Below are 27,718 nucleotides of genomic sequence, written 5' to 3'. Positions count from 1 at the left end.
GAAAGGCTTTTTTCCAGTATGCCGAAATACACAGATGGAATCAATCACTAAATATTCCCTTAGCCTCTCAGTCATATGCCCTTAAAGGATTTCCTGTCCACCAGAGGAGCTGAGAGACTGTCAGGTAACTTCTGAACAGCAGAATTATCCAAGTCATACAGCCATGGTGTACAGCAGACAAACAGAAGCGGACTGCTGTAATCACATTTGGCACCTTTAGATTTAGCTGCTGCTTTTGGTATTTATGAGTAAAATTGCACTATCATAGTTTAACAAAATCTTATGCTCAAGTTTTGTATTGGCCTGAATTCTGTACCAAGAAACAGCAAAAAAAGACAGCAAACATCATTCAGAAAAGTACTGATTTTATTGACTCAAACTGTATTTACACAACACATTTGTATGTTCAATATTTTACAGAACTCTGTAAAAAAAATAAAACTGCAGGAGCCAAGTTGAGTTTCAGACTTAATTTAAGACACTGAACCATGACTATATTTTCAGATATTTAAGTGGGTATCCAATTTCACTGCCAACTTACATGGCAGTTCTTTGTAAACAAACTTTTTAAAACCAAAATGCAAGGGCAGGGAAGGTCAGATGAAAGAGCTGGTATTTCTGCAAAGCTAGTACTTTTTAAGTAAGACCAGACTTTTGGCTAAGCATTCAACAATGCATTTTGTATGGGTTTTGTTTTTTTTTTTGAACAGATCACATACAGGTATACTTTAGATCAATAATCACAGAACTTTAATTTTTATAAGCTTACATATATTTTAAAAAAGAGACCAGTGCCACAAAGTTTGTGCATGAATCTGAACTGTTTCAAAGTTTAAGAGGCTCAGTTCTGGCATTCCACTGCAGCTCAAATCCAATGTGTTTCTTCAGTTGACAAAAGACGACCATCCTTCACCAGTGAACTGATGATCACATACATTAATTGGGAGCAGAATATCCTTGTCTCATCACAAGACACTCTTCCACCCATCCCTAATACAGTTTGGTTGAATAAATATCTTTTTTCGTTTTGGAAGTACAAGCTAGGTGAGTTCCAGACTGCAAGTCAACATCACCACACGCTTCGCAGTTAAAATGGCATCCCTCCTCTGATCTGCCTGGCAACCTGTTCATCTGTTGTCTCCTCTTTCTCTTTTTCACGATCTTTGTTCCAGTCTTTAAGGCCTTCTGGCAGTGAAGTATCCTCATCCAAACTTCCTGTACCTTCAACAAATTCTTCATAAGTAGACTTTTCTGCAAACGGTCTTGGGCCAAGCAGGTCTAGCATATCACTTTTATCAAGCACTTCTTTCTCCAGTAGCCGTAGGGCAACCTGGAATAGCAGTAAGTTATGTCACACAAAATACATTATCTTGTTTCTTTCCTAGGAAGAGTTTAAGGTAGTTTGGGACTATATTCAGTACAAATTAGTTTTTGATAGAAGAAACAGGTTGCCCAGAATTCACTTAAGTGACTTTTTCCCCCATGTGCACTTAAGTAGCAAAAGCACTGTTTTTTAAATCCTGCTTACAAGATTTGGCAGAGCGTCCTCCCTCTGGGCCACTGTTGCTGTTATTGCTGCTTCCAAACAGCAGCCTTTTGGTGCTGCTGAAAGGCTCTAGGAGCAACAGTTAAGCTATGGATGGGGGACGGGGGTGGTTCAGATGGTTCAACAGGGCTGCTTTTATGTTGTAAGCTACAGAGCATCGTTAAATACTATTATGTACAATAGTGTCCAAGTGTAGTTTGTAGCCTTCTTGGTGAGAAGCATTGTTTAGCACAAACCACATTCAGTAATCTTTCTTGGGACGGCATCCTATTACAACACCGTTTAGTAAATCCAGCCAGCAAGCCTGTTGGATAGACATCTATCCTGGAAAGCCATCCTTTTGCTGGATCGGGCTTCCTGGAGCAGAGGAAGAGAATATGCATGAGGGGAATCTCAACTGCAGTGAGGCAGACCAGAAGCAGCCTCAGGGCAGGGAAAGAAGATGGCAGAAAGATTCTTTTTATCTGAAGTTCAAAAGCAATTCAGAGAAAGGAAGTTTTACATACTTACCTTCTTATATATATTATATATGCATGCATATTTTGTGGCACACTGTCAAGATCATATTGAATAACTTTAGAACAAGCTTTCTCGAACACTTAATGTTCAATTTTTTTTAATCTGGCTTACCAGCTGGAATTTGGTGGCTAAAATATTGTAATGCTCACCTTCTCTACTTCCTCTTTCTTCTCAGTCAGAAGAGTTAATGTCCTGTCATAAGCGGTGTTAATAAGTGACCGTACTTCTTCATCTATCAATCTGGCAGTTGCTTCACTATAAGGTTTCTCCAATACCATATCTCCTTGACGAGGGAGATCAAAGGAAATCTGCCCTACTTTTTCATTCATGCCAAACTGAACAATCTGGGAGGGAAGAGAGAGAGAAAGATTATGAAGATTTTAGGGTATACTGATGCAAATTTGGTGATCAAAACTAAAAGGAAGAAGTAATTTCTCTAAAACCCACCTTTCCCTAAAAACTCCAGTCTACCTAAGCAGAAATAAAGCTGAAACTTCCTTAGTTGATTTTTAGTTATTCATCTTTAATCATTAAGATCGAAGCACTCAAATACCACTATTTAAAAGTGGTTATTCTTGTGATGTACATAATGCCTTGTTATTTAAATACCAAAATATTCAGAAAAAAACACATAAGCCTTCATTGAGCAGTACAACTGTTTTCCTTTGCCAGAAATATACAAGTTCATCCAATTCAAAATGTTTCAGAAGCTGCATTTTGTCACAGCAGAGGCAGAAATAAATTCACACTACTATTTAGAACTCATTTACATGTTCACTCCATGGCCACTATCAGTTTGATGATTACTAAAGTGGCACTTCTCCAAGATGAAAATAGGTATGACAAAGAATACTCAGAATTCAGAAGGATCACCCTAGAACCAAGCACTTTACGCTGCATCATAATGAAAAGTTAGAAACTTTTACATAATGAAAAGTTAGAAACATAGTTTTTACTATGAAAAAAGTCTGTTTGCTAAACATTTTTATTTAAAATTGAACAAGAATGACTAAAGGACAGAAAAATTATCAGTAACAGAATTTCATTACACTTTTAACTTTCAGAACGGCAGCAACAAGAAACATATTAGAGATCATGAGGCACRTGTGGGGTGTGTGTATGTGTGTGCAGGGTTGCATAAGAGAAACGTACTTTAAAATCTCTCTCTTGTTCACCTTGCAAGTGTCTTAAAAAATGACAGCTTTTATGTTGGTATAGGAAATGGAATAAGTTTTTAAGTGTAGTACAGAGCTACACATAGATGAGTCATTACATTGATAAGATCTTAAATTACTCATCTGTCCTAGTTAATATGGTACAAACTAGTGTCTTAATCTCATCAGCCTTCAACTGACAGCGAATTGCTTAAATACAAGGTTTTCTGGATTTAATTACACATGTGAATCCAAACTGGGTCTTCAAACTGGACAACAGTAAAAGTAGGATCAGAGAACCAAATCTCTGCACTAAATACAGTTTTTAAAGTACACAGTTTCCACAAATTTGAATGCAACTGCAGTATACGTACATGTTCCTGCAGGGATGTAGGATAGTAATCAAAGCCCAATGCACTATGATTCCTATTATAAGACTGTATGATAGAAATACTTGAGTCATCAACATCTCTATACAACAACAACATAACGTTTAGTCATATTATCTTTTATTAAACTAGGCTTTTGAGAGGCATACCTGATTAAATTGCATCCTTTCAAAACATTAGTGTCAGATAAGGAGATAAGCACATACCTGAGCATATGCACTCTGGGTCACCTTCTTCAAATCATCTTGGGCTCCAGTTGTGATTCTTCCGAAGAAGATTTGCTCAGACACACGTCCTCCTAGAGTCATGCACATTCTGTCAAGTAGTTGCTCTTTGGTATAAAGATACTGTTCCTTGGGTAAATACTGAGCATAACCCAGTCCTTTACCACGTGGGATAATAGATACCTACAATCAAAATTAATAGAAGGTTAGAATTAAACAGCAAAGTAGCCTAAAGCATTCTTTGACTTAGTTTTTAATACCACGATCTATACCACAGTCATCCTTGAACTTTAACTTAGACATTATTTCTATTTACAGTTTTGTCCTCATTGTGTCTTACCCCTAAAAGCCATAACTAGCTCTAAACTGGGGTCTCAACTACTAGAATACCTGGAAAGGAATGGCAAGACCACTGGAATATCTTTTCCAGTCAAAAAAGATGGCATGACATTTTTAATCTGTTAATAAGAATCTATAAATCTTTTAGAATTACATACTGGGCTTAAAGTATTCTGTAACAGACATAGCATTACTGCACCTCTAGTATTCTGAAGGGGCAGAAGTTTCCATGTTTACTAATACCCTTCCTTCCAACAGTAAATTTTTCAAGCTTAAAGTTTTTCTTGTAAACCAGACAAGATTAAGAACACAGCTAAGAAAAACTGATGGTTAAAGCAAATTCAGGAGATCGGGGTGTTTTTGACCTACAACTTATCTAAGCTGTGCATCCAAGACTCAGATTAACATTTTAATCAATCTCTAGGTGATCATTTTAATAGTGATATTCCTGAAGATGCATTTACCTGCACAACCTTACATCAGATTTTGTTAAGGCTTAGGTCTGTACTATTAAAAGCCTTAGAGAAAAAGCAGTTACCAAAGCAGGCAGTCTCATGGGAAGATTCAGTCCCTTTCACTTTTCCAGGTCTTTTGCACTATGACCCCCATAACACTGGATTCAGAAAACAGTTATAAGAAAGCTACATGAAATGAACCAAAGTAGTACACTAGCATTTACATACTGACACTGTCTTTTTGTGAGATTGCACATTTTAATATCCTCCCAACATTAAGGAAAAAAACAGGAAAAAAGAAAACACTATCCATGTTACATGCAAATTACTTGTTCCAGTTAGTTCATTTCCTTTACCTTTAAGAGTGGGTCAGCATGTTCCAAAAACCATCCTGCAACTGCATGCCCTGCCTCATGGTATGCTACTGTCTTTTTCTCCTCTGGTTGCAGTACTTGAGTTTTCTTTTCCAAACCTTCAAAATATAAAATTCAGTTAATAGTTTCAGACATGCTTTTCTCCACCAAAATCCTCCCTTATCTCATGCAGAAAGATAGTGAGCAAGACAGATGTACACAATCAATTGTAAATGTTTAAAAATTAAAACTTACAAGTTTTAGAAATTTGCATCTTCCATGTTTTACTATATCTTGTACCATGCCCTTAACCAGATTTTGTAGTTTTAAAACACAAGTTCTTAAGAATATTCAAATGCTTTATATAAACATCTGCTCTTTAAGGACCAAAGAGTTTTCTAGAATCTTCCAAGCTAATAAAACATTTAAAAGCATTGAGAAGTCCAAACAGCTATTCCTCCCATTTTAACAAATTAGAAAAGTGCCCTGATGAAGTTTCTCTTCCTACCCCTTCTCCATTTCAGAAGTCAACCACCAGAGACTGGCTACTTCCTTTCTAAAGCTCAAGTATACTTACGTTAAAAAAGAAAGGAGGAAAACAAAACAAAACAAAACCAAAAACCACACATGCACAACCCAAACAACCATAAAGCCAGAGTCAAACAAAAAGGAACCCAAACAACCACCCTTTATCAGAATGGCTCGAAGCAAAACAAAAAAATTTGAGAAGCGACTTACTCGATTAACCTACCTCCAATAACTCTTTCAATTGCTTGCTCAAAATGTTTTTGGTTTATAGCATCCGACAGATGCCTTGCAGCAATTAAAGCAGCTTCATTACAAACATTAGCAATATCAGCACCTAAAGACAGAGAGCAGAGAGTTTCTTATTTTCAACAATTTTATCTCAAGGTCTAGCACAGAGATAATTTAATCTAATATTAGATTTCTAATCTAATATTAGATTTCTACAGATTCTCATAGAACCTGAAGATTAAAGGTAATGCTCTTTGAAATAATCATTACATATAGTATAATTCTTTAATAGATATTTAAATACATGTTTTATGGTTATAGAATAGTTTTTTCTTCTTAAGTATTCAGTTACTGAATAAAATTTATTACCAGTGAAATACTTGATGATATATCATATTCTACCTTCTGCAAGTTTTCTGTCTGCAGACTATGCTTAGACTAGCATAGATTTAGCAGAATGTTTCCCACTTATGGATCTAGTATAGCTCAGATTTTGTTGTGAAAGAATACTCTCTAGAAACATAAGTACATTACTCGCTTCAAGTCATCCACTTAACATTATTTGCAGTACTGCTAAAGAGATAACTTAGTTGAATGAAAAAAAACAAAAAACACTGCAGTTGCTAGAGATGTAGACTATTAGGTCTTTGCAGAAAAACAGTTCTATGCAGACCACAAGAAGATTAAAGGGTTCAACTATCAATCAATACAGATTTTAAATGGATTAAATTACAAACCAGTACTGAAAGTTTTCATAGCCATTCCTAATTAAATACAAGATTACAATACATCTTCCAGGGAGAAGCACCAGCATCCAGAAAAAGAAATTCCCCTACAGAATGCACACACAAACTCCACAAAAATAAAACCAGTCTTCTGTAGTAGTGTTCAAAGAACCAGATGAATATATTAAAAGCAGAAACATATAAACCAGTGTAGTAAGGAGAAATTTCTGGGATGCTTTTGCTGAAGACTTGTCTGGTATGTCACATTCACTGATACAGACAAGCATAAGACCTTCAGAAATCTCATTAACTCAAACAGGCAAAGAGAATTTCACACTGTATCAGTAAATAAAGTAAAATAAATAGACAGCCAGTCAGGAGACTGGATGCAAGAAGCAATACAAGCAGTAGGGAAAGAAAATACCTACAGCTTATACAGTAAATGCAGAGGAACAGTGACATTAAAAAAAATTCACTTACCAGAAAAACCAGGTGTTAGCGAAGCAAGTTTTCTTGCTAGGTTATCTTTGTTTAAGATGGTATCTAATTTCAGAGGTCTAAGGTGGACTTTGAAAATAGATGCTCTTCCTTTTATATCTGGGGGTCCTTTAAGATAAAAAACATATTTATTTATTTTACTTTACACACATTTTAATTGACTGCATGTAAAAAGTTACATATATAAATAATTGCAGTAATTTCTGTGGTATTCTACATATGCAGAAGTATATAGTGACACAGATAAACTTACCAATGTAAATCTGTCTATCAAAGCGTCCTGGCCTCATTAGAGCAGGATCCAAAATATCTGGCCTGTTAGTACCTGCCAATATGACTACATTTGTGGTTGTGTTAAATCCTGTTGGAGAAAATACAATAAAAGTCTGTGTAAAGATGATTTCCAAGAAAAAAAGAAAAAAAAATTAAAGCAGAAATAGGAAGACTGTTCACTTTAGAGGACCATATAAGAAGTGACACTTTAAACAAACAATCTTAAAGTTGGAAGTATTTCTATTTATTAGAGCATTGTCCAGCTTTTCCTATAACAAGCAAAAAATGGCCTTAGGCTCTACTTTATGAAGTTCTGTACCAAATCCCAGTTTATCTTCAAAAATGCAACTATAGCTTAAGTGCTCCAGAAACTGCAAAATCAGCATGGCTAGCTGGATGGTATGTTTTTTTACTTATTTATTTTTATTAAAAAAAAAAAAAAAAAAAAMAGACTGGTCTCATGCAGAGATTTTTATTTCTATTCAACTTTGACAAAGAATCATAAGATGCAGAAAGCCGATTCTTTTTTCTGAATGAATCTGGGCAAAAACATCAGGCTACAGCAAACTGAGTCACCTTTCTTCATTTTAGGAAGCAAAAAAACCACACTCATTTGCATTTAAATTAGAACCCAAATCCTTGTTAACAGGTCTGAACAAGTGTATTAGTTCTGTTCCTCCCTCCATTGCCACATGCATACACTTCCTTCTCACATCTAAAACTACAAACACATTAAGGTAGCAATCAAAGCAGTCCATACTTAAGTTTATGAGGACATATGAGGAGATCCCTGTTATTATAATGCAATATTAGAAATTCAATACTTACCATCCATTTCTACTAGAAGTTGATTGAGTGTGTTCTCTTGTTCACTTTGTCCTCCAAAGTTGCCCCTTCCTCTCTTCCTCCCTACTGCATCTATTTCATCAATGAAGAGAATGCAAGGGGCATTTTTACGAGCAAGAGCGAATAAATCTCGGACCTTAACAAGAGAGCGGAATATATACCAGGTTATAGTTTGTCACTGTCCAGTGGCACTTGGGTGGGTGCGTGCCTGTGTGGAAAGCAACACCAGTAACAGTATCACTACATCCACTACTTTTGTTAACAAGCGTTCAAAAGTCTCCTGCCAGCTCTCAATGCAACAAAAGTTTACATTGTAGCTATTACACAGTAAGAATCACTAAGGTGGGTCCAGTGGTTGACATCATGTTTTCTTAAACCATAATTCAGAACATAAAATAAGCAATTTAAAAGCTTTGAGAAGCAACTGCTTTCCCTGGATAACTGAAATATGGTCCTCAACAGCAATTCCAAAAACTGTAGCACGCTTCAGCCATTTTAATCAGCTTTTGATTTAAGTGACCTGTGAACAGATAAGTCTCTCTTCCTTCAGCCAACTCAGTTCACAGTACTGCCAAATGAGTTTTCTCTTTCAAAACAGCCCTTAATACCAATATTGGAATCTATCATAATACAGCTAGTAATTAAAAAAAAAAATTAAAGGACAAGTTATATAGCTATCAACATGCATTAGCACTTGTTGCAGTATGTTCTGATCCATGTGGCTGAACACATCTTGTTAAACAAATAAATCCATTAAACAAAATTCAGGTTGCTTGCTAAACCGTGCTTATAGTGCAGGGTTTGAGGTAGGGGTGAGGGAAGAAAACTCCAGACTCCACAGACTTGAAAGAGAAACCTTGCTGTAAGTCTGTGGAGTCTGGAGTTTTCTCCCCTTTTAACATCTTTAGCATGTGGTATTATAAGCAGAACTGAAAGCTGAATAGGCATGCTACAACACAACAGCTCTTCATCTCAAGCAAATAAAAGATTTTAAGTTTTTACTGCAGTTAAAACAGTGATGTAGCCCTTACAGTGAACTTGTTAAGGCTTATAAATAAGTGCTTATCATTATAGTTTAACAATATGCTGCTATAAACACTGACTCTTAGCCACCCTCTCTCTCTCTCTCTCTCTCTCTCTCTCTCTCTCTCTCTCTCTCTCTCTCTCTCCTTTATATGGACTAGAAAAACTGAACTCACCTCTAAGTATCTATTCTGAAGCTAAATTAACTTCCCCTGAGAAGTTTGGAGAAAAACAAAAAAAACTTAAAAGATCAGTAAACGCCTGAACAAGTTTTTGGACTTTCAAATTTTGAGTAAGCAACGATACTACCTATCAAATCCCACTGTAACGGTTATAGCAAAGTGTGTTTGGCTGTATGCAACACTATAATGCTACTCTGCTTGCAAATGTATCAGAAGGACCTCATGAAACCAGTTCAGCAAGCAGACAGACCTAGTGACTGAGGAATCTAACAGCAAGGAACAGGAAATGAAGAATTACGGAAGAATTTTGACCTGGGTGAGAATAATATGCAGTTCAGAGCTTTACTCTTAGTATGTTACAGTCACAATTAGAGAAGCCTTCTCTAAAGGCAAACAGGACACATTAGATGTGAAGAGATGTCAGTTTTGGACAGTAGGCTTCACTGCAGAAAGTCCAGGAAGTCATTCTGCTTTGTAAACAGTTTGAGTAAAGCACAATGAATAAAGCATGAAGGGACCATGATAAATAAGGAAAAAAAAATGCCAGAAGCTTAAACTGAGCTCTTACCTTTTGCTCTGAAAGAGACAGATTAAAAAATACAGAACTATTTTCCCCAAGCAATGGAACTAAGAATTAACACAATGTATAGGCATAAAATGTATGAACCAAGACTGTATAAGCAGTTTTAATTCTAGCTTATCCTAACTTATGAACAATTGATTTAGCATTATTAACAACTTAAATTTATACAAAGTGAAATGAAAACACTCTTATGTTATATTCTACAGACATCAGAAATGATCAGCCAAGTTGAAATCCTGATTCATAGTCTAAGCAGCAACTATTATATCAACAGATGTCACTTGGCAGTACAAAGTGATTATCATCTACATAGATCGGTAGAGAAAGGTGAAGACACTTTGCTTTTTGGCTTTTCAGGCATGTGTTGACAGCTGATAACTAATGGTATTCAGAAACTGCATTCTATTTCAGGACATCCAATACTTTTCCAGAGGATATGAATCTGTTTCTTTTGTTGCTGTTTCTCAGTAAAGTCCCTTCTACATTGCACGCTCCTTTCTTCAAGTCCCATCCACCTTACCTACTTAACCACAATCTCCATACCCCTCGCTTCCAAACACAGTCTCTTTTTTTGGACACCACCCATGTTTTCCTCTCCATTATCAGTTTCTCCACCTACCTCCCTACCCTCAATCTGTGCCCTCTCCCCTCCATAGTAGCTCCTTTTGCCAATCTCCTCACACAGTTTCAGTGTCCCTCTGCTTTCTCCTCCAAGTCTCTGCTCCCAACCAGCTCCTGCATTTACCCCTCTAAACCAGCACCTGTTCTTCCCAGTTACAAGTTCTGTGCCTACACCTCCAGCTTCCCCTCCTCACCCCCCCCTTTTTTTTTCCCCCCTCAGAAGACCCCAAACTACCTGGCTTCAAGTATCTTCTCCCACTCTCTGCTATTCCTGGAAAAAGTCCTTCCAGAGATCATCAAAACAGACCTAGGCTACAAAGAGGCATATGCACACACAGCTGTGAAAACACAGTAAGTATAAAATCTTGGGAAAGTTTATCTGCTAACTTCTAGCAAGTCTGAACCTACGAAAACTGTAGTTTTTCAGGGCTTATAAAACTTAGTCAAAAAAATGGGTGAATTTTTACAGAGCAAAAGCTGCACCTACCCCATAAAAGTCACTCCCTGTAAAGTTTCAAATTCAAATAGAGACTAGAGCATTTCTGTTAAAGTGCCAGCAGAATTAGTTTTTAAACATGGATAAAACAGGGTATTCTTTCCTTAAAACTGTTCTCAGAAATGGCAAAACAAATTTTAACTCACATTAAAAAAAAACCACACACACAAACAAAACAACCCTAAAAAAATGAAGAAAATGAAGTCAGTTTAAAGTATACTTTTCAAGGCTTAAGACAAGATGGTTGGAGTTTGGTCAAGTTATAAGCTGTTGGAAACAAGGTCTAGTTCTGGACATAATGAAGAACCTTATTTACTGGTGCTACCAGCCTCTTTTATAAAGTCTTGGTAGTATCTAGCATACAGAGTATTTTAAATTAGCAGATTTAAGTGTCCTCCCTTCTTAGATAGGAAGGGATAGCTTTCAAACTGAATGTTTGAAATGTAGTTGTATTTAAAAAATAGTTAAAGAAAAATGGATATACTAGAATAAGGTTAGCTATTAGCTAAATCCTCTCACTTAAAATAGCTCATTAAAAGAGTTATTAATATAAGAATATGCACTGTGGAAGTTGCTGGCTTATAAAATTAACACTACTAATTAATAATTCACCTGAAGGTCTGACAAATTTAGATGGTAGTTTTAGGTTTGCAAATAGCATGACATAAGCACAATGTATTTGAAAAGATACATCAAGGCACAGGTAGGTCAGTTGGGATTACATCACTGAGGGATTGTTTTCTTTTCAAACTCCATTAACAGAGTTACTACAGCAAAAGAGCATCAAAACTGTTAGTTTCTGGTGTTCAGGTGATTTGAACAACCAAAAGTGCATGTGAGAGAGAGAGAGAGAGAGATAGATCCATCTCTCCATCCATGACCCTTGGACTCTTATTTCAATCAGAATCACATTTGTATGCCCCAGACAACTATTTATATTTAAGAGTCTGACCTTACAAAGAGAGCAAAGTTCTTTGAACAAATACAACAGATTTAGAGCGGGAAGAGACATTGCCATAGCAACAGTCAAATAAACTACATATTTCTGACCCAGTTAGTATGTTTACTTCAGAGCAGAACTTGAAGAGATTTCTGTTTTCTTAAGATTCTGCAAAGAGGTAAAGCCTTAAGGCCTACACAGCCTGAAACCAGATACTGAACTACATTGGTTCCTTTTCTCTAAAGTGCATCTGTGACTCTTGTATTTAGGCAGACATCTGGCATCACTTGCAGGGTAATCTGTATAGATGACAGAACTTCAAGTATAATTAAACTTTTTGCCTACCAGCCTTGACAATGACCTTTCAACAACCAACACTGAAATAACAGAGCAAGGCCAAAGACTTACTCTAGCTGGACCCACACCAACAAACATCTCTAAGAACTCCGAGCCGTTGACTGTGATAAACGGTACGTTAGCCTCTCCCGCCGTAGCTTTAGCTAGAAGTGTCTTCCCAGTACCGGGAGGACCCGTCAGAATGGCCCCCTGCAAGAGAAACRGGTACATTTTCTCATGAAGAAAACAACACAACTCCATGAACTATCTCAATTAAAGATCTTGTATATGTTATGATCTTAAGTCCAGTAGCTTTTCTCTCACTACAGTCACAGAACTGTGTGAGGAAACAAAGCAAGGGAACAGAAACTGAAATTTGAGCTCTCATTTAAACTAGTTTGAAGGGAAAAAATAGGTACGACATTGCCACGTTTTCTTAGATCTAAGGGAAGAGTGACTTCAGAATACTTTGATCAAACACATGAAAAAAATAGCATGTCAGCAGGGGGTTCTCACTGCAGCATAGCCAAAAAATTACGGACAATTCTATAACAGTTATTTATATACAACACAATATAGTATGTATGTATGCTACGTATCATTTCTGACCCATATCCAAAAAAGAGGCATTCCATGACACACAATCCTATGGCATTATGGATCTCCTGTTGGTCCTTATTGCTATTTATTTTTTTCTGATTCTGAGAAGAAGAAAAGCTGTGAAGCACAACCTACATAAACATTCCTAGCCTATTCAGAGTATCTAGAAACACTACCACAAGAATTAAGTCCTCACCTGCTAAATCACTGTTCCCTTACCTTTGGGATTTTTGCTCCCAGATCCTCATATTGCTTGGGATTTTTCAGAAAGTTAACAAACTCCATTATCTCTAGTTTGGCCTCCTCACAGCCAGCTACATCTTTGAATTTCACATCTATTTCATCCTTAAGAACTTTGGCTGTGGTTTCACCCACACTGAAGAGTCCACCCATTCCCCGTCCTGCTCGACCTAAGCCTGCAGGACCTCTTCTTAATGTGTACAGTAAAGAGCCAATAATCAGGATTGTAGGCAGCAAACTCAGGAGAAATGATCTGAGGAGAAAAAGAAAACAAAAAGAAAAAACAAACCAAAGAAAAAGACATTATTTTCCCTCCAAAAATCCAAACAAATATCATCAAGAATGAAATACAGAAGGGCAGTAAACAAGYGCTTATCATTAGTGATATGAGCTTCTAGATCCAAAGTTAGTAGTCCTGATGGTACTAACTTATTTCACAGACACATATATTACTCAAAATTCATTACTGCATATGACAATGAGTGCAAAGTGTTGGTTTCACCATAAGCAACCCTGAATAATTTCAGGGCTAATAGTCTATTAATTTGTAGATTTACAACATTTTTGCAAGATGTTCGCCTTGGAAGACAATAGAAATAAAACTGGGAACAGAAAAAAAAAAAACTTAATTACATAAGTCAAAAACTGAAAAGTCTGTTATAAATACAAATAAACGAAGAGCTAGAATTCCCTTTTCTTTGCACTCCTCCCCACCCCACCCCAATCCTGGGAAATGTAAATTAACAGTCTTGGAAGGTAACACATTCTTACACTTGATGTTTAACAAGTAACAGTTTGGGATTTTGTTTTGTTTCATTTTTAAGCCAAACAAAGCATCAAATGACAGTGGCAGGTTTGTGGAGAAAGACTGTATTACCTAGTAACAGGAGTTACTAGATAACTAGTTACTAGTCACTTCCCATGCAGTTTAAGTATAAATTCACAAGACTAGTTATGCAAGTGGTTACACTGTTTAAAAAAGTTGTATTAAGTAACATAACTGGAATACACTACACCTTCAAGTAGAAATCTGTCTCGAAAATATATACCCATCCTGCTTCCCCTAGCTCTGGCTACATTTTTTACATTTTCTTCTTCTTTCAGTGTCTATATTTCCCTTCCCGAAGGCTATGGTCATTATTTTTTCTGACTTCTTTTCCATTGCTCATCATTCTTCACTGCCCTCCAACTTTGTAGCACAGCTCTCTACAGGCCACACATCCTAATACTAACACAGTTCTCGTTATCACAGTATTTTTTGTAGCGAGATTTTCAAGGAACAGCCCACAGGAGGTTCTATCAACAGTCAGCAAAAATAAAATGCAGAGAAGCAGCACTACCACAAGTGAGTAAAGGATTTTCAGGCTTCACTGATGTCCCAGATTTCTGGGAAGAAAAGGGTAAGTGTGACTTTCACGATCCCACAGTGTTCATCAGATTCTGATCTGGCAGTGAGCAGCATCATCATGATCACATAGCTGCTGCTCTCTCCTGTTCCACATTTCCTGTGGCATTTCAGGGGCAAAGCAAGAAGTTACAGCCAACTGCATTCTACAAAGAACAGACACCAAGGAGGAGGGGGCCAGAGAGACTGGGGCCAGGAAAGAGGGATTCAGTGAGTAAGAAAGATTTGGGAGAGGCTGAGGTAGGTACAGGGGTTGACATACTTTTCCCAGGCTACAGTGAGGATCCTGAGGCTGACAGACAGCCTCTTTGCAGAAGTACAGCGTTGGCTTGACTACTCTTTTTTTTCCAGGTATTTCTTTAAGYAGGAACTTGACCAGTTAGGTAATACACTGACCTTGACAACATGCCTCTTTAGACAGAAACACAGAAATGAGGCAGAGATAGTCTGTAGAAGAACAGGGAACAGAAATTCTGTATCTTAAGTCCCAGGATGGTCTAGAGTTAAGGGTACCATTTCTCCTGTTGCCACAAAGACAAACAGGCAGTAGCTTGGTAAAATGAATTAGGAAAGTAAACCAAACTTTCCCCTCCCTCCCCAAAAATCCAAATAAACACAATGTCAAGAATGAAAATAGAGGCAGCAARCAAGCGGATATTGTTAGTGATATGAGCTATTAGATCCAAAGTTGGATTTCTTGATAGACCACACCACACCTATTTCACAGACACCAGCAGGAGTCATTTTCAAACTGTTGACTTGGATCAAAACAAAATCAGTTCTTCGAATACAAGATTAAATGTCTTCTAAGCCATTCAGAAAACCATGCCAGAGGAGTTCTGTAGTCTCTGCTAAGCCCAGGTCAATAAAACTCAGTTACAGAAGATTAATACAAAGATACAAACCAAGTATTGGAACCATTATTCCCTACTTGGGTAGCAAAAATGCTGTAAAACAGGAATCAGTACTATTTTTCTTAACTAATTCAGAGATCAAAAGCATGATTTATCTTCTAGCTCCTGCTAACAGGCAGGATAGCATGATCTACTTAATCATCAATATCTTGCCATTTGCAAGGCCAGAGAATCGAACCTCTGCTGAGTTTATGGGCAGAAACTGATGCCTGCTATATCTCAGTCAATATGCTATAGTTCTACGCCATATTTTGTCCATTCAAAATCTATGTGAGTGCCATCTCTGGAGCTTGACAGCTGTGCCCTGGGGCTTGACAGCTCTGCCTTGTTGACTCCTGCTCTATTACAAGTCACTTGGGGGAAGGACCAAAATGAAGGAAGGACCAATTGTGCATGTAAGTATATATGTGATAAAAAGCTATATTTAGGGGAAGAGGATATGAATTTTCACAGAGACAGAGTACCAAACAGGTCCTGTTATAATTAACATTCAGAAATAAAAAAACAAAATGATCAGTATTCTGATAATAGTGCCACCTAATGTAGTATAACATGTATGTCTTACAACTCCAGTTTTCTAGTGGAAGGAAGAGCATTTCTAATCAAGACATCTAGTTTTAAACAGCTTCTTACCCATCACTTTCTGTTGAGTAGACTACAGGTAATCTGTTCTCCACTTCTATTCCCAGATCTTGTTGCACAGTTTCAAGATTCCGTTCAAAAGTATCCACACTACCGATATTAAACCAGACGTACTGCTATGAAAAAAGCAAAGATCATCACAAAACGCCTCATTTTATTTCAGCTTCATTACAAGCCAACTTCTTCTAACACATGTGCAAGAAATTCTCAGAACAGATTCAGACAAAAAAACAAACCAAAACACAATTTACAAGGCAACTTAAGTTTATAACCGATGTAAGATACACCTAATAAATCTAAGGTCTACCAACCTGAATATGYTGTGCATCTGTCATTGCTTCTATAGAAATCATATACCTAACAGTTTTTGTGCACTTAAAATATATTGAAACCCTGACATTTTCTGCAGAAACAAGTGGAAGGAGAGTAGGTGAGCAGATATTTAGAAGGTAGCTATGCAGTCACAGTAACAGAGCAATGAACCAGCAAACACAGCAGTCATACAACTGTTTCACCTGAAGATCTCAACCTTTCAGGTTAAGAAAATCAGTTCTCTATTTCTGGGGTCTATATTACCTTTACAAAGTTAGTGACCATCACAAAAGACAGCATGCACTTATATAATTCCAAATCAGGAAAAAAATAAATAAATAGAGACACTGCTTAGAAACAGTGTTGACAGTGGGGCTTTTTCAAAAACTGTTTCCTTTTTGCACCATGACCTGCCTGACTTGCCCCTATTTGCCCCAATAGGGGAGAAGAAAAAAGAAAGTGGTCCTAAGCATTAACTGATTGAGAAACCAAGGCAACTGATGGTATGTGGGCTAAAGAGTAGGTATATAAATAAGTCTGAAGAGCCAGTCACACTGAAACCCACTGATGAAGTAATTGCTGCAGATTTCACTTTACCCTGGAGGGACTTGCAGACCTTGTTTCAGAAAGCTAGTAATGAAGAAAGAAAAACCCACTCAGAAAGTAGTAACTGGATAAAGTTTCTCCAAAATATGCAACACAGTAAGAAAGTACCCAGAGGAAAAGTCAGCTACCTGCATATTAAACATGCCTGAAGTTGGCAAAGACTACATCCAAAATAAAGTTTTCACATTTCTGTCTATTTCTTTTCTAAGTAATTGTAGGTCCCTGCCTCCAAGTAGTATTCTTYGGAGAACTTTAATCTGCATCATTCCTGTTCCTCACAGGGAAAAAGAATACCCTGCAATACATACTTTTTTTTAAGAAACAGAGCTCTTAGCTTAGTTTTAAAGACAATAAAGTCTTAGTATCAACCACAGTATCAAGAGGAGACAAAGTTATTTGAAAATCAAAAAGAAAAATTTATAACTGGCTAGGATGCTTAAGTTTGTGGAGAGTTTTTTGATCAGATGGAAGAGAGTAGTTACAAATATACAGATTAGAAGAGTGAAGAATTTATGAAGGTTCTGTATTTCCATCAAGACGATGGCACTGGAAAGGAACTAGTGGCTACAACTGTGCATTAATTTTGTAATATGTCATTGGTTTTGGAAATCTGCAGGGCAAAACATGAGCAGAGTAAAACGACAAACACACTATGTAGGATAATGTAACACTAACTCAGAAAACATTTCAGAGTAAGAGACTGTTAATGCTCCCAGACCAACTTTTTTGCATCAAACTTCAGATAAAGAGTTGTCTTTGCTCTTTTTAATGCCTCATTTATATGTATTAAAAGCAAATGTTTACCCATTCATGAGGAGATTTTCCTGAAACAAAGATCACTCTAACAAAGCGCTTGTTTACCACTTCAAGCCTGTCCACCTGTGGGAGGAAAAAGAGAAGTTGTGATGTGTTAGAGCATATGACTCAGGTTCACTGCTCTTCTCTCATAGCTAACATATCTGTGTATCCCCCAACTGAGTCTGTTCTTCTGTTTTCCAGCAAGGAGAATAAAATTCTTGTTGAAGGTCAGGATGGCTTCACAATCTACAATTTGCCAGTAGGCAAAGTATCAACATTTACTCTTCATAAAAAGATAGAGTGGAAAGTTCCAAAGTATACTGAATGGTTTCAGATACACGTAACCGCAAGTAGTTTCAAATGTATTTCTATTACAATTCACTTCCATGAATTCCAAAATCAGGAATCAGGTATGTGATCAGTAGAAGTTAGAAGGAAAGGAAGACCACATATCCTTTAAGCCATCAAAAACCCCCAAAACAAACAAAAACACACACCACCTACCCCTCCCCCCAGTCCTCCTCAGGTCAAATCACAGGTACAGTGAAATAGTTGAACAAGAACATAGCTATTTCAATGGTCAAACACCAAAAGCAATAGACCATATGACCTCAAACTCTTGTAGGAGCTTCCAAAATAAAAGCAAACTCAACAGAATGGGGGGGGGGGGGGGGGACCAAAAAACCCCTTACTTTTACAATTGTTTTTCCTATTAAAAGATTTTCCTGTACTACCATGTAAAACACAATAACATCAGTTAGATTAAAAAATGGTTACAAAATCAGACACCATATAAACTAAAATCAAGAACACAGTTGCAAATTCAAAGATACATACTGGCAGATTTTTTTTGGATGGAAAAAGTTTCAAATGGGTAGCTTCTTAAATTTGACAGCATCTCTTCAGAAGTCATGTAAAGCTTACCAAAGTCAGTGAACAGGAAGCAGGACAGTTTACTTCCATTTCTTCTTCTTCCTTCCATGTAATAACTGGTTTCAGCATCCTTAAAGGACTTGCAACTAGCAAAGGTCTACAAGTTGGGCTCAAAATGTACACAGGCTAGTAAGAGCTTCCTGAACTCACAATATGGATCCATTTCAGTTCTGGCAGAATTGAAGCAAAATATGAGCTAAGAAGCCACTCTAGATCTCACCTGGCTTCATGCAAGTCACCTGAAATCTGTTTTGCAATGTGTGTAACCCTGGTAGTGCTGATGCCTTTGTCCCATTAACTGGCCACCACTATGGCAAATAACAGCTTTTGATAGCTACATATTTCATTATCTGAATATTCAGACTACATCTTACAGAGGCCCAAGGAACTGTTCCTGGTTTTGTGCAACAGCCCACTTTCATAATGCTTTTCTGCAACATGGGTTCAGGTTTCGTTCACTGTAACAGCCAAACAGTTCTTTCTGCTGAATTAGTGTCTTACTGTTTCATGACAAGTATAATCAGCAAGTTCTTCTGGCAAGATACACACAGTTGCCAAATAAGAACAGGACTGTAAGACAAGCAGTCTAGGCAGAATGGGAGAGGCAGACATGGCAGCACTGCATAGAGCAATAAGACAAAGAAAGGTAGGAAACAACCTATTCAGCAGCTTACAAAAGCAATGAGAGGGCAGGAAGCATGCTGTTAACGCAAAATCCCAGCTCTGGAACCTAAAGGAGAAAGCAAGTCCATGTTTTCCTAACCTACAGAAGAAGCTAAAGAGACTGAGGTAATGAGCAAAGAACTAGTGGCTCCTGAAGTGAGAGAGACCTGTGCAAGACATTCAGTTCTCTGAACCTGGGAGCATCACCGACCTATTACTCCAAGTGGGGAGAGCTGCCAAGTTATACAAAGAGATAGGATACTGATGATAAGTGATTACTATTCCAGTAGTGGCTCTACACAAAGAAAAAAGAAGAAATAAAAGAGGAGAAACAAATAAAGAAGGCTCTTTTACAATACAGTTATGCCAATTTACTGCCCCTAGAAGGGACTGTCTCATTCTCCACCTCCACCTTTCCATAAGCACTGCTACTCAAATCCCCTGGTGAGCTGGTTTAAGGAATGAAACCATCAAAAAAAACTTTTTTTTTTTTTTTTGGGGGGGGGCGTGGAAGGAAAGAAGGAGGGAGACAGGCAGGAATCAAGAAGTGTTTAAGGTTAGGCAATGTTTTCTACCAGGTAAGTTTCTTCTGAGGGTAACAGGTATACCTGCTAAAGCCATTACGTCAGCTTAGCTGTACTGTAAAATCATACCCTGAGAGACTGTGGTTACATTGCCCTTCTAAATCAGCAAAAGTGCATGCTGCTGCCCAACAAGGAAGTTCTGTCCCAAGTTGCCCATTTCCCTCTCCTCTTCTGAACTGACACAGATGTTCATACAGCCATCCAGGGCATCAGATGATTTAGATCATAGCTAATCCTCTTCTCTCTCAAAAAAAAAGTTAGTCTTGAGCTAGCGCTCACTCCACAGTTACACAAATACTAGCATAAGTGAGGAGGTAGGAAAGAGCAAGGAAAGAATTAATGCCATCTTCAGTGCATTAATTTTTCATTTTGATTCCCAGCTACTCACCATTCCTTTAGAAAGATAGTTATTGACAAAGTCTTTCCATGTGATTTCTCTCCCAGGGACCCTGAAGAAGAAGTAATATACGACCATTGTCCAGAAAAATGAGCTTCCCACAACGTACATGCGGAACTCCCTGACATCCCACGGAATGTCGCCCTAGGAGATAGAAACACACAAAAAAGTTTCATAGTCTGTAGTACAGCAAGTACATAAAAAAAAAGAAAAAAAGGTTCTAGTATCTATTTCTGGTATCTTTTCCCTGCCTTCAAGGTTACTACATGGAAAGTGTTAAGCTAAGTTTTATTTTGTTGAATGAATGTACTTTAATAAGCTTCAGATATAACTGAGGAATGACAGTGTCAACAGCAACAAAAAAAACAAACAAAAAACCCCACAAACTTGAAGCATGTTACAGACTGTAGTGGAACAGTTCCAACCTATAAGCTACTCAATTTTTTAAGTTTTGCCAGCTCTTCCTAACAGCAGTTAACTCTGTTCTATGACCTTTTCTTCTCCATTTTAAAACAATTTTCTCTGCCTACTAGAACTACATGGAAGACCTACAAAAATAAATGAGTATACAAACACCTAGGAAGTAGGGGGAAAAAAAACAAACAAACTATGGACACCAGGTAAAACCAGAAAAATATTCTTTATAATCTTTGAGCACCCGTTACTATAATCTTTATGCTACAGCTAATCACAGCAGATAGAAACTGAGGGAAAAAGCAAAACAAAAAAACCTTATGTATGTATTCCATTAAGGTTAGAAAGGCTAACATTCTCCATTTGATTAAGCACTGCAGGGTGAGCAGAATTTTCCAAATTGACATACCGAGACAAAATATGAAGCCTTTAAGGCTTCACTATAAGAATACTGACCACTAGCAACCGTATTCCTATACCTTAAAATTCCATTAAGGTTCCTCTGCCAGTAAAAGAAGAGTTAGATGCCTCTGAAGAGACATTCAAAAGACTTAATTTACGTAAAGCACTGAGTGGGGAGCCACCTAGAGCCAGTTACCATGAAATACTCAACACAGGAGAATTTAGGCAATCAAACATGGCCCTAGAAAGCAAAAAAGTTGGAGATTATTTCATGAGGACAACATTTACTACAAAGAAGAAAGGTATTTTAAAGTCAAGACCTTCTGTAACCTGGTCCACCAATTAGTGTCTTCTTTCTTGCCACCTTTTTTTCCGCCACTGCCACCTCCTCCACTACTACTCCCAGTAGGCTGTCGTGCACTAGTTGGCTTTGCTTCTAACATAAAATAAATAGATAATTTATTATTACTTTTTTATTATTATTTGTACATTTACATATTCTTTATTTTTCATTATTATTTCTACATCTTATGCCAACCTTGCACCCATTTTTATTTTGTAGTCATTTTCATTTTAAAGAGCTCATCTGAAAAAATGAACTAGTTTATAATGCTATGATACTTAGAGAATGTAGTCTACTGAAGAACTGCATTTTCCTTACAAACAGAAGTATAGTCAGTCACTTGGCAGAGGCACCTACAGCACACAGTTATGATCAAAAGAGTTCTGTTAATTGTATAACTGATGACACTTGGACACCAAGAACCAAAAATGCCCCACGTATAGAAGGAAGTATGTTATAGAGACTACATGAAACTTACATTTCTACTGCACTAGTAAGATTTCTCTAGGGATGATTTTTACAAGCCTTAAGCAACATCTCCTTCTCCCAACACAATTCACCCCACCAGTCATGCTATGCTCCTTTTAAAGTTTGGGGTGCATTGATACTCAAGGTTGGAGTCCTGTTTAATATTCTAGAGATAAGCACAACACAGTATCAGCCAACTGTGGCTGAGGAGCTCACCTTACTCATGCCTCTACTCATTCAACTCACAAGGTATCTGTGTGGCATATTGTAATGCCGTATGTCAAGTCTGCAAGGTGGAGCACAACACTAATGCACACTCATTCCAGTATCCAAACCTAGCTCTTTCAGGATTAGTTTGGGCATCTCTGCATGATATTACATTTTATCACACAAAGCCAAAGGAAAACTGCTGTTCCTATTACTACTCTCAGAAGAGACTCACAGGCTTGCTGTCTCTCCTTTTCTCTTGAAGAGACATTATATAGATTTCTGATATGGCTGAATGGCTGTTACTGCTAATTTTTTTTTTTTTGCCTCCTCCCTCCTCTCTCTTCAAAGATAGGGCTCCCTCTAGGACTTCCACTACTAATGCCTCTTTCAAGCAAGAGGCTACATGGTTGGTTCTGGCCATACAGCTGGTTTCTATCCCYGCCCAAAATTCCAATTCTGGTTATTCCCTACATCAAGAAAGGGTATGCTTGTGCTAGGAAAAGTTAAGAACTATACCTGTAGAAAATATCTGAATGTATGACTATATTGACTAATAGGGGACATTGATACAAGAACTTAAGGACAGCAGTCCAACAGAAACATAAGAGAAAATAAGTATTATTCCAGAAGACATACAAGATATGAAAGCAAAGTAATGTTATATAAGAAATTTGGAGTTTTAAACTAATCTGGTACAGAAACAGCTCCCATGAAGACAAAAAACCCTCACAAACCCACAAGGTTTTGCTGAAAATCTAACAAATACACATCCTAAAGAAAGAACCGAAATAAAACAGTTTTTTGTACCTTTTGTTTCTGCAGCTGTACCTTTAGTTCCATTAGCTTTCTTCCCATTGGGAAAATATTTTTCAAATCCTATTAAGAAAGAGTTAAAAAGCTCATTATTGTTTTATAGTTTACAATTCTATCATTACACTTCAGTAGTCACAAGCTGAATGTATATAGCAGCAAAGAAGCTACCAACACATAAACTTCAAAAATGGTCTTGTTCTTGCCTTCTGGTTGAAGAGCTCTACAAGGTTCCCATAAATAAATCTACTATTCTTAACAAGAATAATCAAGATTGATTTAAAGGACAACTTGACTTTAGGTTATTAAATATGAGACAGACAAACTTAGTTTAGAGAATTGCACTGCATAAAGTGAAGCAAACTGCAGTCACTCATCCTAGAAATACCATAAATCAATGCTCCATCTTAACATTAATGGCTGGTTAACTAAAGAAATTACTGCCCCAGAAAAAATAACCCTAACTGGTGCACAAGTGCAGTCCTCAGCAAGGAACGCAGTCTGCCTCATTTCAGCGACCGAAGTTATAATCACCTTTGGGAGGTTGGGAGAATAGCCTTCTGCAAGCAGCAATTACACTTGCCAAGACAGTACTTCTGTCAGTGGTAATGCCAGTGGTAACTTTTCCACAGAGCTGAAAGATGAAAAATAAATATAAAGCAACAGGAAGGTGCTACAAAAGTTTTCAAGATCTTTGGAAGTCTTGAACTGCTACAAGTTGGATATTATAAAGTCAGCTGTAAAATTCTTCATTCCATCCCCATCCACTTTCCAACAAAGAATGCTGTGGACAAGAATGATTAAGAGAACAATGGAATAGGGAAAAGTCAATCAAATGGATAATTTCCAGAATGAGGAAATGTTTATTTTATTCACTAAGAGTAGAGATCTATCAGAGATAAACATAGTATTCCTTATTAAAAAGGGGGGGGGGGAAATAACACATAAGCAGGAAACACTGCAAGCCATGAACATTAATTATTTCTACACTTACCCTACAAGAAATATTTCATAATACCATCTGAAAGGTACTTGAATTTAACACTGACTGAACAAGTATGATCCACACAATACTAAACTACTTTTTGTGAAAGAACTATGACTTTTTTCAAAGGAAGAGTTAAGAAACTGTAACTTCTGTATATGAAAGATCTGCTTGAATCCAAGAGAAAGGTGTATATCAGACTATGCTTATATATCGCTAAGAAACCACATGAGAGCATCATTTCAAAAAGCAGACCTAAATCTCTATGCAGGCTGAGATCCACTTCAAAACCCCCCAATTTTATCATACTTCGATCTAAGACTAATTGCTTACAGTTATTTGCTATTTAAGAGCAACAAAGGAAATATTTTAAGTTACTAATTCTTAAGAAAATTAAGTTTTCATTTTCTAACAGAATACTTGAAACAGAGTAAATTACAATTTTATTACAAAGAAAAACTCCCTTTCTTCCAGAAAAAGGACGTGTATTTCGGATAAAAATCCCAATTTATCTACTTCCTAAACTTTCTCCGCACTTTTTAGAAAATATGTTTTCTAATTAAATTGTTTTTATTTCTGCCTCTATTTCCCTTTGCCCCAAAGGAGTGCTCAGTTTCTTTCTGTTCTTTTTGATTAGAATCAATTTTTCTGGAGAGCCAGTGAATTTGTAAAAACAGTAGTAGATACTAGAATCATGATGAGTTATCATCCTGGAAATATGACTCATTGCATCCATGCATGACAGCAAACATCCATCTAGGACTACATCTACGAAGGAAGATTCAGTGTTAGTWTCTCCATAACAATTTTGTTATATTCAAATTATAATGGTTTTAAATGCAAAAATAGAAGGTTTTGTCTTAAACAAACTTGCAGGATACTAGAGCCCATGCTAAGACTACTTTAGGAATGCTGACATATCATAAGTTGAATATTAACTCTCCCGAAGCCTTCTGCCTGGGAGCTTCCCCTCCCACCTTGTTAAATGAGAAAACAGACTAGACCTTATTGTGAGTGGCAAACTAGTTCCATCTGGTGGAACCAAGAAGAATGCCAAAATGTCTTTGTTGCTTGCTTTTGCTATGGACTGAGGTACAAATAATTCTTAAGCCATTATTTTGTGCCATTGTAGGTCTTTGAATCAAGTTGGGTACTGAAAATTCAAGAGGATATTTTACTGATCATGTAAAGCATGCCAGGTGCAGATAACCTGGAGAATACCTCATCTACAGCATAGCTACTAGGTCCAATAAACTACAACCTCCAACAAGGACAATTGCACATGTGCTCCTGGAAGAGGCTTTAGGAGAAGTGGGATGAATCAGTGTGGCCAAAAAAATAGAAAGGTGTATGTATATGTAAAAAGAGAGCTATATGTTGCTTAAGTGCAAAGAGGCAGTAAAAGCAGCAACAGACGAAAATCAAAGCCATGTCACTGGTCTTCTACAAGACACACACACACACACACACAAAAAAAATCCCCGACTTATTTATGCTGCAATCTCAGACTACTTTTTCCTTCTAAAGAGACAGGAATATTCAGAAACTTTTGCTCCAACTAGCATAAAGCAACAGCTCACATTTATAAGAGCAGTTCGAGTAAGCCTAATCAGTTTGCCTAACTCAGGCAGGCCAACACGGGTTTGTTACAGGGCTAACTCATTGTTTAACCAGGTGAGGGGAGAGGAAAAAAAACAAAAAACACCCTCAACAACCAAAAAAGCAAGCAAGCAAAAAAAAAAAAATAAATCACAGGGCTGAGCTTTGGGGCAGACCTAAATAATTGAATTGGTTTGTTGCTGAACTGCTCCTACAAATCCTCAGTTCTACGAGAAAGAAATGTATAACCGCCTTTCAAGATAATATGCAGAGATGCAAGAATATTAAGGTTGATTTTATAAGAAAAGGGAACAACTGAATTTATGGCATATTTTGTAAATCATCTCACTAAGGCTGGATAGCAAGCCTTTTTAAACTACCTACAGATCTAGCTGAGTCGACCAACTGGAAAACACATTTTCTTTCCTCCATAGCATTCCACAAATCCAAACATTGTTTGAACTACACTACATCAGTGAGCACTGCTTGAAAGGGTTTTTTGTTTTTTTTTTTGGAATATGTAAATCACCAGCATGAAAACTGATCACATGGATCCTCAAAGAGCTTGTCCCTGGGTTGGCTGGCAGTGGGAATGCCACAGCAAGCTCAGCTGATACAACACACTTGCTACCTGAGCAGAGGGAAAGCAAACAAAATACGGTTTGACTGGATGCTTAAGTAGTATAATGGCTGTTTTGGGCTATGTACTGGGAAACTTTGCCCAGTTCTCTCAGTCAGAGATGAAGAACTGCAACAGAGTATAAAGCAGATAAATGTATATTTTCTTTTTTTCTCCAGACAAACTTTGTGACATCTTCCTGAAATCAGCATCTTTTACAGAAGTTCAAGATAAGTAAGTCTGAAATACACAAAGTCAGTTTTACAGCGAAAATCCCCCAGAATTGTGATGAAAAAGTTATTACTCCAGAGTACAACATAAACTCTGGATCCGTAATGCTAGAAAAAAAATCTCTCCTCCCCGATTCCAACACTAAATAAAATAGATAGTTTTAAATAAACAGAACTACTAACTTTATGAAAACATTGTAGCTGTAACCCATATTTTTTTTGAACCAAGGATACTCAAAGCAAACAAAGCAGGAGAGCCACTATTTTAGTTATGTAAGAAAAAAATTATAAAAATGGAAGACTCCATTAATTCAAGAAAGTTACAAGTTTACAGCTTTATCCATAAGGAAGTTTTAAACTACAATTCTTAAACTGAACATACAGTGAACCAAACAATTATTTTAGTTATCTAATAGTCAGTAGTTAAGTATTACATAAGACTGTGCTGGGGAGCACATTATCTTCCTTCAAAAATTTTCCTTGTTCTGCTACATATGCAAACACAGAGATATAAGGATAACTAAGAAGTTTTTTTCAAAACAAGACTTCATTACATTTTATTGACAGCAAAGAGAATTAGCTTTCTGACAGATCAGCAGTACTACCAAAGCGTTCTATCTATTTATTTGTTTTAATGATGTTAAGCTATTACCAAACATAAACACAAACTCAACAAGAAAAACAAAACACATCTATTTATCCTTAATATAAGTTACGAACATCCTTAAATGTATTCATCTCACAATTACCCACTATCCTAGTAATAAACTTCATAAGTAGAAAAGTGTAACTGTTCTCCATTATAACCTACCGAATAATTAAGGAACTTGTTCAAGAAGAGCCAGCTATTGAACAGCTCCCATTTCCTGAGCAATAGCATAGGCCTGTCATTCCTCATATATGTTAAAGGTGACAAGGGTAACATATATGCAACTCTGACAGCCCAAACCATTGTACTAAGAATGGACTCCCAGCCACTCCTATTTATCAGTTAATGCTGACACAGCCCAGACTCAAATCTGCATCACGAAGGCGCCAAGCAGTCCCCAGAAAGCAAACACGCGACTACTTTCCACCTGCCCGTGAGCCCCTCACCGCTGCAGCGGCTAAAGCCGGAGGCAAACCCCTCGGGGCCCTCTCAGCCCCCGGAAAGCGATCACCGTCCTGGCGATGTAGGTGCAACAGGTCAACACACASCGGCGGGGCGCGATCGCAGCCTTCAGGCGCCGCCTGACCCGCCGCCCCCGGGACCGCGCGGTGCCGGCAGCCGCGGGCGCGGTGCAGCC

General features: G+C 37.4%; 1 protein-coding gene across 4 annotated transcripts; it reads right to left on the bottom strand.

Annotated features, from left to right (window-relative positions):
• Nucleotides 1–348: 348 nt before the first annotated feature.
• AFG3L2 (AFG3 like matrix AAA peptidase subunit 2) lies at nt 349–27,479 on the bottom strand. 4 transcript variants are annotated; one of them, XM_026063028.1, is made up of 17 exons: nt 27,244–27,473; nt 23,534–23,633; nt 22,997–23,065; nt 21,489–21,604; nt 20,344–20,496; nt 17,782–17,856; nt 16,051–16,175; nt 13,078–13,351; nt 12,331–12,468; nt 8,060–8,213; nt 7,212–7,319; nt 6,941–7,066; nt 5,731–5,841; nt 4,983–5,098; nt 3,815–4,015; nt 2,215–2,409; nt 349–1,330 (listed from the first exon to the last, which is right to left on the bottom strand). In XM_026063028.1, the coding sequence occupies exons 1-17, from the start codon at nt 27,382–27,384 to the stop codon at nt 1,088–1,090; spliced, it is 2,445 nt and encodes an 814-aa protein (XP_025918813.1). In that variant the 5' UTR covers nt 27,385–27,473; the 3' UTR covers nt 349–1,087. The 4 variants fall into 4 exon arrangements, with proteins under 4 accessions (XP_025918813.1, XP_025918814.1, XP_025918816.1 ...); XM_026063029.1 differs by having other exon boundaries at nt 16,051–16,172; XM_026063030.1 differs by lacking the exon at nt 349–1,330 and adding an exon at nt 1,337–1,903 and having other exon boundaries at nt 27,244–27,479.
• Nucleotides 27,480–27,718: the final 239 nt, after the last annotated feature.

The sequence above is a fragment of the Apteryx rowi genome, unplaced genomic scaffold (assembly GCF_003343035.1).
Source record: "Apteryx rowi isolate R43461 unplaced genomic scaffold, aptRow1 scaffold_199, whole genome shotgun sequence".
NCBI classification, from domain to species: domain Eukaryota; kingdom Metazoa; phylum Chordata; class Aves; order Apterygiformes; family Apterygidae; genus Apteryx; species Apteryx rowi.
This window is presented reverse-complemented; position numbering and strand designations above follow the sequence as displayed.